Source organism: Panthera uncia, assembly GCF_023721935.1.
Source record: "Panthera uncia isolate 11264 chromosome B2 unlocalized genomic scaffold, Puncia_PCG_1.0 HiC_scaffold_24, whole genome shotgun sequence".
In the NCBI taxonomy this organism is placed as follows: Eukaryota; Metazoa; Chordata; class Mammalia; order Carnivora; family Felidae; genus Panthera; species Panthera uncia.
Genome location: NW_026057580.1, coordinates 14,786,830 through 14,799,038, shown reverse-complemented (window position 1 = coordinate 14,799,038; position 12,209 = coordinate 14,786,830). Strand labels below are relative to the sequence as shown.

At 39.8% G+C, this 12,209-nt stretch overlaps 1 protein-coding gene across 4 annotated transcripts in view; it reads right to left on the bottom strand.

Moving 5' to 3' along the window:
- Positions 1 to 359: 359 nt before the first annotated feature.
- Positions 360 to 12,209, bottom strand: part of SLC25A27 (solute carrier family 25 member 27) — a 29,014-nt gene continuing 17,164 nt past the window's right edge. For 2 of the 4 annotated variants that reach the window (XM_049653750.1, XM_049653752.1), the window contains exons 7-8: positions 8,687 to 8,779; positions 5,243 to 8,055 (exon numbers count right to left, since the gene is read on the bottom strand). In XM_049653750.1, the coding sequence (XP_049509707.1) occupies positions 7,758 to 8,055; positions 8,687 to 8,779 (391 nt within the window). In that variant the 3' untranslated portion in view covers positions 5,243 to 7,757. Of the gene's footprint in view, positions 2,662 to 2,840; positions 2,913 to 5,242; positions 8,056 to 8,686; positions 8,780 to 12,209 lie in introns of those variants that run through there. The other 2 variants (XM_049653751.1, XM_049653753.1) reach the window with 2 other exon arrangements.

Sequence of the window (12,209 nt, the reverse complement as noted above, 5' to 3'; positions counted from 1 at the left end):
TAGTCTTATGATGGACATTCTTAAAATAATGAAGACAAAATTAATTGATTTATGTTATCTGTAGCTGTAAAAAAAAAAAAATTGTTGAGTACCTCACAGCAAAGAAATGCTGCCAATGAGCATAAAGACGTATATAAAAATAAGACATGGCCCCACCACTAGTGGCTTATAATCAAATAGGATTTGGAGCACTTGACAGATACTTTATTCCTTACTGAAATCAAATTTCAGTAATGTTATCTCTCTTTAGATATATATGCTAATTCACTTATATGTATAAAGAACAAAGAATTGTATGTAACTAACAATCGCTATATATTTTTCAATGAGAGAAAATCATTTGGGAAGAGAAAAATGTGGAAGCTAGAAGCGAAACAAACTTAAATGTTAGTTATTATCAATACTGAAGATAAATACTACATACAGTATTAGTATAAGAAAGTGAGATTGAAATGGTTACGTCTTTACTGAAATTTTAATTCCTTTTTATTTACTGTGGATTATTTTGAAGCAGATCAAGATGATTTCAAGTTGGTATAAATAAAGTGAAATTCCAAGATACATTAATGAAAATGACTTCACTGGAAAAGTATGAAATGGGAAGAGACATATGTGTTGGATATAAAGGATTTGGTCAGATTATGGAGGGTCTTAATGCTCGAGATAAGGCATGGTGACTCCATTCTAAAATTTGGATTAAAGACCATTCAAATTTATTTAAAATGTACGAGACAAAAAAAAAAATGCCATAAAGAAAAATCTACTTTTAGAAGATTCAAGAGCACTGGACTGGGTTGTTGTGAAGATAACATAAGGCATTTGCTGTATACCTAATTAGAATATAATAACTGCCAATTATAGTAATAATTAGGAGATCTGTATTTTTATTCAGGCTCTGCTATCAAGTGACCTATGAGCATGAACATCTCTACTTCTCTGGCCCTCTGTTTCACAACATGTACAATGAGAAGGTTAAACCAGATGATCCCAAGGAGTCACTTCAGGTTTAAAAATTCCAATTATTCATGTTGAATCCACAGATCAAGGAATAGTACTCAGTACTTAAGCAGTGTTTTTACCCCCAAACCCCTCAAAGAATAAAGCTAAACAAACTTTTCATGGTCCAGTTTGCATATTTTGATCCAGTCTTTACTTAATTTTAAAAGTTATAAAACATGAAAACCCAAGAGTCCCCCAAAGTGGTCCCAATGCAGAACACTTGGGAATTTAAGAACACAATATTATTTTAAATATATTTAACAACTCAATTCACACAGATTGACAGATGCAATGGAAAAGTAGACCACCAACAGATTTTGATTAAACTCCACAATCTGAAAATTTCATAGAAAAACAATAAGCCACTGCATATTCGTACATCACATTAAAATATATATTTAAAGTATACATCCTCTTTTAAATGGCAGTGATTATACATTAGTGCAACCACAGAGCACTTGTAAACTTTTTTTTTGTGGCTCAACATCACCCATGTCCATGACAACAAATTCTGTTTGGTCAACTCCACTGTCTTTCTTGGGTCTAAGCGTTTTGGGTTTTCCTATGTTGACAGTCATAGCCTCTACCTACAACTGTATCCATCTATCCAGAAATGCCCACTGTCTGTGGGTGTGGGAGCAGGTGGTATACAGGTCAATCTGAAGAAATCTCTCAGCTTTATAAAGTAAGAAAAAGGGTTTGATCTGATGATTAGAGACATAACCATATATCACAGGCAATTTATACTTCTCACTAGGCAGGAAGCTTTGACAAAATGGAGTAAGGTTCAGGCCAGAGACGGCTTCAGTATGATTCCTTAGTTATCTCTCCTTCGGGCCCTTAGTGTTAAGGAAGGGAAGATAAGAAAGGATGCTTGTCAAAAGTGGCTGACATCATCTCAGCCTTGCTTTTAAAATGCCACGGTTTAAAATTCAAAGGCTGATAATGATAATAACAAGTTGCTTTATGAAAAGCAACTTAAGCTTGAGCAACTCAAGCAACTTAAGCTGTCCGCTTAAGCGTTAATCAAACAAGTTGCATGTTCTTATATATCGAGATTCTCAGGAGCAAGCAGCAAACTCTGGTCGCAATGGCATATGTAACGAAGCAGACACTCTTCTCTGCTTTCATCAAGACTCGGTCTGTAGCTGGCAGGAAGTCCTAAGCGTGTGCAGTGGAGTGCTGACCAATAACGCAGATCTAACTAAAGATGGGACACTGACAGAAAGGAGCTTCTTTCCTTGAAATCCAAACATCATGTCAAATTGACGTTTTTTTGGTCCTCTTGGCAAGAAAAGGTGCATCAACTTCCGTCACCACTAGGGAGACTCAAAATGTTTATTCATGAATTTTCAGTCACCTCCCTTTAATTTACAATATGTGCATGTTAACAACAAAAATGAATCCCCGAGTTTCAGCTGAAAATACAACAGTTTCAATGTATTTCTTAATCACTAAGTATGTATGTATTCTTCCACATTCCTATTGTCTACTTCAGGTCTGAGATGCCCCCTTGTGGCACTTCTCTAAGTAGGCTCCTCAGCACAGAAAAGCATCTCAAAGGTCAAATCTTCTGGCCCAAGGGAAGTGCTCAGGATTCAATCTTCTTGAAAATTCTGTGCTGGGTCTCACTGGGTGGCCTTGTGTAATCCAACCAGATTGCTTTTGAACAAAAAGAGGAGTCAAAGAGAACTTGGGTTTCCAGAGAAAAATAAAGTGCTGCCCCCTATAAATCACAGTCTCTGTGGAGTACAGTGTCTTCCTAAAGAGGTAGAAATAATAGGGGTGTGTGTTGTAGGTGCCCATATTTCAATGATACTGAACACTGTATCTTTAAGGGCTTAAAATGGACTGACTCCACTCATCTCTCTGATTTTTTCATAAGTAAGCCAGAACACCAGTGACCAAGGGGTCTGAAAGATTAACCAAAGAAGTTAGTGCGTATTTCAAAGCGATTATGAATATTCTACATATATGCATATACATCTTTGAATGACGAAGTCATTTTGAATCCACTTAGGCTGCAAACAAATATTTTGGTATTTCACCTTTAGAGAGCACTTTATAGTTGACAAAGCATTTTCATATCTTATTTTTCATAGATTTCTCTGAACAATTTACAATAGAAAGGAAAGGTACTGACACCCCTATTTTACAGATGAGGGCACTAAGGCTCGGCAATCGAATACCTATTAACATATGATAGAGCTAGACTACAGGCTTCTGGCTTCCATTCTAGGGTTCTTTTCACTGAACCATTACTAGCTAAAAGGCTAGGACTCGCCATGCCTGAATTCTAGGCTGGGCTCTTCTGTGTGTACTTTCTGTGTGGAGATGGACAAGGAGACATTTAAGAACTTGAAACTGAAGACAGAAGATTAGCCCCTGAGATATAAACCATAAACTCAACACCTGATCTCTCACAAAGTGGATAGAAAAATTCACACTAAAGAGAGAAAAGAGCTTCCAGCTCAGGGAGACATGCCTATCTTGATATACCTGTGTCAAAAGGAATTAAAGGGAAGGGGGTTATTCAACAATAGAAGATATAAACGTGGAAGGAAATCACAGAGGAAACACTGGAAGGAATCGTCAGGGAAAGAGTATCTTGGATCCAGTTCCCGTATGGTTTAGTTCATAGGTTATAGGTAATATAGATCAGACAAAAACTATCACACTAGGATCAAAATAGAAGCCTGAGCAATTAGACTATAAAATGTATTTGGTTAGACACTTTGTGAAGCAATATTTAGGTCACGTGTTTAGAAATACGGAGTATGTTATATGGGAGACGGAGACTTTACCGGTGGGCTTAGGAGAACACATCTTGATTAGTTAAATGTGTGAAGATGGACACAAAGTAAAGAAGGTGAAGCCATGACGGTATCATATCCTTGTGACAACAAAAATCAAGTGAGCCACGGATACAATTGCAATCAGATCAAGCAATTAGAGGTCTTGGTTAAGACTGGACTATATAATCCTTCCTAACTGCTCTGGTAATCAGACTTCTGTATGCGAATGAAAGAAATATTAATTAGGGATTGAGCAAAGCAAGGCCATACTACTTTCACGTAGTGGAAGGGACTGGGCTTGAGTTTAGCTGGCCTATGAATGGGAGTTGGACAGGGAGAGCAAACAGCCACTAACAGGGGTACTACATAGATGGGATCCTTGGAGCGTCTGCGCAGGATCACACGTGGGTGGTGCATGTGCACTTGTTTTCTCTTCACCAGTATAGTTATACTGCCGTAAAGAATCCAAGTGAATATGAACCCATGTGGTCTGCTCTGGTCTGGCTATTGCTGTGACTGCTCAAAAGAGTCCTTCTCCATGCCTTTCACTGTGGGGCTGAACACATAAGGGCTCTTGGGTTGATATTCTTAAATACTAAGATTACAAACAAGCTCTTCCTGTTACTTTTCTGTGTGCAGCAAGCAGCCTCCTGATTGTGACCTGCCTTCACGTACAGCTTGAATTTAGGAAGCACACTGTCCAAAGGACTTCAGCGTCTGGATCACTTGCCAAGTGTGTTTCTCAGTGTGAAGGGGCCAGTGCCGTGGTCCGATCATCAGTTTCAACGAGTACGGTCAAAGTGAATCTGTATTTGCAAGGCCAATTTACTTGGAGGTTTCATGAGTCAGGTTTCTAAGCTCAGGGTCATGCACTGTGGCAGACCAACAAGGCAGTGCCACCCTGGAGATCTCTGCTGGTTAGCCGGCTGTTTTAGGAACATCTCTCTATCAGCACGCACTGTCTCTTTTCCCTGACGACTTCCATAGCTACCTGCGGGATCTTGAGAGATTCACTACACTGTATTAGCTAGGAGCATGGCTTCAGAGCTGAACAGACCCACAGCTAGTTCCCAGCTCTGCCACATACCAGCTAAATGAACTTGGGCAAGCGTCTCATCCTTTGAGCCATGTTTTTCTCACCTGAAAAATGAGGATAACACCACCTGTTTTACTAGGTTCTCAAAGACTTCTCACAGTGCCTGTCCTATATGAAGTACTCTTTTTTTTCTCATTTATATTTCCTGAGTCTCACGCACAAAGAGAATGGGTCAGATTCAGTGGTCTCGGTATTCCTTTGGACTTGGATATTCTCCCTGCCCTCACGCCTCCTGCCCCTGATTTTTTCACCAATGGCCTCACCATCCTCACAGTCTCCCACACTAGACATACAAAAGTCCCATTTCCTTTGTTCCCTCCCCACCTTTTACATAGAGTCAGTTAACCATATGGTCCTATGGAGTTAACCATATATGTCTCTAGAATATGTCTTTGCTCCATTTTTACAATCATCTCCAGGATAGAGCACGGATAAAACTTCCTTTCTTGGGTCCTGGCTTTAAATGTATCTTCTATATTGCTGCCAAAGTAGTCCTGTCCCCATACAAACCTTAGTACTTTCCTCCCATGATTAAACAGCTGCTTGCTTGCTCCGGGGTTTTACCTAAACCAGCAAACTGACCCCGGTAAGGTCCTTTTATAACCCAGTCCATAGGTACTTCTTTAGAATTCTGTCCCACCACGTCTCCCCCGAGGACCTATTCTCCAGCTACACCGAATTTTCTGCAGTTGCCCCAACCTACTGGGTCCACGCATGAATTGATCCCTAGGCTCATACAGCTTTTCTTGATAAATGCCTACTGATCTTTCAAAGCTCGGATCAAACGTACCTCTGCAGAAGACTTTTGTGCCTTCCCAAACAGTCAGAGCCATGTTTACTTCATTACCCGTGTTCCCAACACATTTTGTTTATACCACTAGTAGAGCAGTAATACAAACTGCTTAGTAAGACCATGTCCTCTGGAGTCAGACTTGCTGGGTTTGCCTCCCTGATGCCACGAATTGATAACTACCTAGCCTGGCTGAGTTCTTTATACTCTAAGCTTTTGTTACTCCTCTCTAAGAGAGAAATCACAATAACCTACTGAAGAGATTGTTGGGAGAGTTCAGTGAGTTAATCCGTGAAAATGATTAGCACGGTGTTGGTGCTCTTACCAAGTGATTTAATAATGTTAACTTTATTCTGTAATTTTCACTATTTACATGTCTACATTTTCCATCACATTATAAGCTCGTCTCAGGCAAAAAACTTATTCCCTAGGGCTACCAGCACTTACGATAGTGCCTGGTTCATGGCAGGCCAAATCAAAATCCTCCTTTCCATTAAGAAACATCCATAGATTTGAGATAATTTCAAGATATAATCTAGACAATCAAAATAAGGTTTTACACTTGGGTACACTTTTGGACCAGCTATTGCCCAGGGCTTTGGCTACTAAATCCATGTTAATAGATACCTACTATTGCTTGGTGATGTCACTTATTCTCAGAGCTTCAATTCCCATCTATATGTAGACAGTGCTCCCCTCTAAATCTCCATCCCCATATTTTCTGTAAGATCCAGATCAATATACGAAGCTAGTTATCTAGACCTCTGGTCTTAGATGTCCTATGAGTATTCAAAACTTAACAAATCTAGAGCTAAACTTGTTATTCTACCATGAAATCATCCCTACAAATGATCTCCGTGTTAGGATATTACATCATCTGTTGCTCAGGTTGGGAACCTGGGAATGAAACCCAGCATTTCTTGCCTTCTTTGACCATCTTCCCCTCCTCATCCACTCATGCTTGTCATGCTTCCAGCTCCTTGCTTTCTCCTAAATTATTTTGTAGATCTATCTTTTTCTTTCCCCATTGTGATACTCTAGTCCGCACTATCATTATGTCTCATCTACTACTGTTCCTGGCCTTTCTCTAATCCACATGGCAGCTGGAATGATCTTTTTAAAAATACACGTATCATCAAGCCGGTGCCCCTCACTCTTATGGGTCCTATGACCCTTCCCACACCGATCTCTGCCTCTCTCTGGCCTCACCTTGTACCTCTCTCCTCCATGTCTTCATGCCTCGGCCGGCTGGGTTTCCTTCAGTTCCTCGAACTCCTCATGTTCTCTGTCCATTCCAATGATTCCCTCTACCTAGAATGTTTTTTCTGCTCTTTTTATCTGGCTAAGTCCTACCCATTCTTCAAAACTCAATTCTAAAGTCCATTGTCCATGGAGGTATTCTTAATCTCCAGGCCTAGGCTGTATGCACTTGCTATATATTGCCATAGCACCATGCACTTTTCCTCTACCACTCATCACTTCCAGTTTTTTATTCAGTGTTTGGCCCTTATCAAACCAGCAGCTCTGGCACTAGGGCAGGGGGTGAGACTCTTCTGTTCATCCCCCCAAACCAGGCGTTGAGTACAGGGCTTTGCATGGAGTAGGTGCTCAATTAATATTATCATATTGTGTAAAGTATTGATTGTTTGAATTTCTAAATGCACGACTCAGTCTTTCAAATATGTTCCAACTTACAAAATCCTTGAGTACCCTGCGTTTATTATATATGTTGTTGCTTGAATAAGTCTCACACTACATCTTTGTTCACCTCCATAAAAAATAACATCCAGACCTAATAAAAATGACATAAGGCTTTCTTACTAAGCAGAGCTTTGTGGTGATAAGTATTAATGGATAATGCAACATTTGCCATCAAAGTAACAAAAATTTGTTTGAAACAGTAACATTTCCATAGGAATGGTCTCTAGCATAAAATCTTTATACCTGTCCCAAACTACAGTACTTTGACTAAATAGACCACTAAAGGTTTTTAAATTGCAGAAAAACCCTCTCCTCTGGCTTTATAACAACAGAATATCAACTTATTTATTTCTGGATGTAACTGAATTATTTTACTTTATTCTACCAAGAAAGGTAACAGGACTCTGAGGAGAGGTAAAAAGAAAACAAAAAAAGATATAAAAAAAGAGAAAGAATTGTGGTTTGGGGGCAGAGCCATGCTAAAAACTAAAAGAGAAAGGGGAAAATATTTACAGATTAAAAGCAATTTAAGTACAAAGAAAACAAAAACAAAGGAAAAACCTGACGTTACCATTCTCAGCCAAGACGGTAAAAAGCCTTTATATAGACTCATGAATCCTTCTCCTTGAACAGCCTGAATCAAGCAGTCAGTTGATGATTTATACAAAAGTCCCCTAAAAAGGAAAGAAGACAGTTCTACTAAATTTCTTGTGTGTAAATGGATGTGTAAAGAAAACATAAATAAAAAATAGTCTAAGCAAAGTTACTCTAATGAAACTTAAATATTTTCTGCTAGCTTAGAACAAATAATATTTGTAGTTCAGTATATATAAATCACCTCTTTTGAGTTTAAAGGTATTTTCTTTAGATGTCTAAGGCTGACTCTTCTGATTCATCCCACCCTTAGTCTTATACTTAGAATTCGCTCTACCTGATCTCTTCCAGAGAGAATATAGTGTTTTATATCAAATCAAATTCTCCGTGTTACCTGTAAGTCATAAGCTTCTGAAGAAAGTGCTCTGTAAATTCTCAGCAGAGTATATTTTCATAAACTCTTTGAAAACAATAAAATCACAATAAATACCTTGTGTCTAAATAATATGATCATTAAATTAGTTTATATCCTCAAATGCACAGTACTTTTCCCTCAGACAAAGAGCAAGTAATTACATACAAACAGTTTGCTGGTTGAACACACGAACACACGTATTCATTTCTAACAAGAATAAATGCAGGGAAACATCTTAAAGAAACATTATTATTACAGACATTCGAACACATGAATAGCGAAGACTTTCTATCTACCTTCCTTGTTTATCTCGTGGTTGATTCATTATTCGGCTTTTGATGACATCAGCAGGTGTTCCCAGAATAGAAGCTACCAGTCCAGAACATAAACTGTAAATACAAAGAAACGAATTTGAAAGATAATAAACATAGGGGTTTCTAAATTTTGAGAAAGGGAAATTTGATATGTAGACAGAAAGAATGTATGTACCATTGTATTATTCTTCATAATGATCTTAGTTTACCTTAAAGTCAATGCTTAATGAATTCACTAAAGAGGTAGAAAAAAGAAAAACTAAAAATAATGTCCGGTCGACAAGTATACACGGAACACCTGCTGGTGGCAGGCACTCTTCTAGGCAGTGGGGAAGACACACCCGGTCCTGTCCCTGAGGCACTTAGTTGGGAAGGGGCAGAGAGGAAATGAATAATTTCAGATGCAGGTAAGTGCAATGAAAAAAAAACAAAAAAACAAAATGGGACAGTGTGCTAGGGAGTAACTGGGTGACAGGCAGCCGGGGAGAGGCTCTGGGGCAGCAGCAGAACCGAGACCTGACTGGTGAGAAGCATCCGTGTGAAGACACGGAGGAAGAATGTTGCGGGCAAGAGGAACAGCCCAGGAGAAGCCGTGAGTCGGAAAGTGCCCTTGGTGTGCTTAACAGCCAGAAGGCGGCCAGCAGGGCTATGGCGTCCTGAAGGAGGGAGGCCAGCCATGGGAAAGACTAAAGAAGCAGGCAGAGATCAGCCCATGAAGCTTGTTTAAGGAGTCTGATTTTATCTTAGATATGAAAGGAAGTCATCGAGAGGATCGGAAGCAAGGGAATCACCTACTTTGGTTAATAGTTAACAAATAAGAAAAAGTTCACTCTGACCACTGTTTAAGCCTCACTTCACTAAGCTATTTGATTTGAATATAATAACCTTACCTTTTCCCGCCAGCCTAAAGGATCTTTCTAAAATACAAGTCTAACTATGCCATTTTTCCCTACTTAGAGGCATCTAAGACTCATTCCCTATTACCTGATTTAGCTTCTACACTGGCTGCCGCACACATTACTCCAAAATCACATCCCTCTTTGCCCATTATGCTCTAACAACATAACTAAGTGTAGTTCTCTCTACTTCCCATACTATGTAACACCTCCGTGTCTTCAGTTCTTCCATTTGGAATGTTCTGCACCCCCATCCAGTAGGAAAATTCCTGTTTTTCTTTGAATCTATGTTCAGGCATAAGGGCTAAGAAGTTTAGGCTTATCCCTTCTTCCTTTATCCACCAAGGCTAATCACTGCTTCTTGAACATGGCATGTCAGTTACTCAGAAAAGACAAAATGGATATGGTCAGCCTACTGCAGAGTAAATCAAGATTCTGAGAAGATACTGAGAAGTTAATCAAGAGACTGAGAAGTGAAGAAACCACCAGCAGTTCATTATATATGTGGGCATGAGAGGCAATTACAGAGCATGAGCATCCACACACTGAAAACCCATGAACTTCTTGAAACTTTTCCATGAGAAAGACATATGATGAGTAAAAGGGTGGTTGACCTGAGTCATAGAGAATGGAAGTCCCATGTCCCAGAAGCCGAATCCGCAGACTGGGATCCTGGAAGTAAGCATAATGGCTTATAAACATAAACGGCCAATGGAAAGCTGGAAAGGAAAACCGTGGAAAACTTTTAGGTCCTTCTAGGACATCAAATACCTCACAAATACAGGGACCACTGGCTTCTGTGCCAAGGCTTTTGAAATCTCTGAAGGCTCTATGGCAGGAAGTTGAAGCTACCTTAGGAATTTTCATACTCTCTCTCACTCTAGGAAGTACCCAGACTCTGTCTACCTCTTTCCAGCCAGGATTTATAATTCAAAGGAGAAAATTACTTTAGAAATACTTGAATTCGAGAGAAGGAAATCATATAACCTATTTCATATTACAGCAAATGACCCAACTGTATGTCATATACATACAGCCTATTTCATATACTACAGCAAGTGACCTAATAACTCCTTGTGTCTCTGTCCACATAACAGCCATTGTCTATGGGAAGAGCTCTTGTTTCACCATATACTTTCCAGTAGGTGCACACAACTGCTCTTTTCATATTCTTTCCTGTTAGTTCAGATTCTTTGAAAGCTTAATACCATCAATTTTAATTTTTTTTTTAACGTTTTTTTATTTATTTTTTTTTTTGAGACACAGAGAGACAGAGCATGAGCAGGGGAGGGGCAGAGAGAGAGGGAGACACAGAATCTGAAACAGGCTCCAGGCTCTGAGCTGTCAGCACAGAGCCTGACGCGGGGCTCGAACTCACGGACCGTGAGATCATGACCTGAGCCGAAGTCGGATGCTCAACCGACCGAGCCACCCAGGCGCCCCAATACCATCAATTTTAATACACCTTCATATTTTCACACAGAAAATCTTAACTAACACCTAAGGATATAGTGTGCTTTGGCTAGACTTCTTTAAAAAAATAAACATTGAACGAGCAAATAATGTGTTAAAGAGGCCTCAAATAAGCTGGTATCTAGGGTCAAAATGAAAAGATAGGGCAATAAAAGGAACATGGATTTTGCTCAAGCTACTTGCACTGAAATGGACGTTGCAGCTTTTTGCTATTGGCCTTTATCGCTCCTTGCGAGTAATACCCCCAAATGAAGCCCAGGCCACAGCTGAAGTGATAATGGACAGAAAGTGACCGGGGGAGTCTTCTCCAGAAGGCCCAATGGCTTATCTGCAAGACCAGTGTCAGATATTCCATCAGCACCGTTTCAGAGAAAGTGATCCTCTCAAGGATGAACTAAATAATCATGCTCATGTATCGTCTTCACAGAGAGTAAACTAGCCAGTTTTACCTCTCAATAGCCTCATGATTTGAAAAGAAGAAAAAAGGCGTGCCTGGGTGGTTTAGTCAGGTAAGAGTCCAGCTCTTGGTTTCGGCTCAGGTCGTGATCTCGTGGTTCTTGAGACTGAGCCCCACTTTGGTCAGAAAGCAGAGCCTGATCAGAGCCTGCTTGGGATTCCCTCTCTTCCTCCTCCTCCTCCTCCTCCTCCCCCTCCCCCTCCCCTCCTCCTCCTCCCCCTCCCCCTCCTCCTCCTTCTTCTTCTCCTTCTTCTTTTCTCTCTCTCTCTCTCTCTCTCTCTCCCCCTCCCCCCCCCCCCCCCCCACCCCATCCTCTCAAAAAAAAAAAAAAAACATTAAAAAAATAAGAAAAAAAAAAGATTATTCTGGCCTTTCTGTTCTTTATCATCGCCTGACCATTAATTCAACTCTCCACTGTTCCTCTGCTTTCTTTATTAAACATAACGTGTCACCTGCTTTCTCACCTCACTAAAATCCTGACTTGTCTTTTACTGTTCCTGCTCTACCCTGGGAGAGGTACTTTTACTTACACCATTTTTAAAAATTGTGGTTAAATAGACACAACACAAAATTTACCATTTTGACCACTTTTAAGTGCGCAGTTCAGTGCTTATATCATTTTTATTTATATCAAACTCATTTTTCCCTCGGTGTTGATGGCTCATATAAAGCTCTCTGA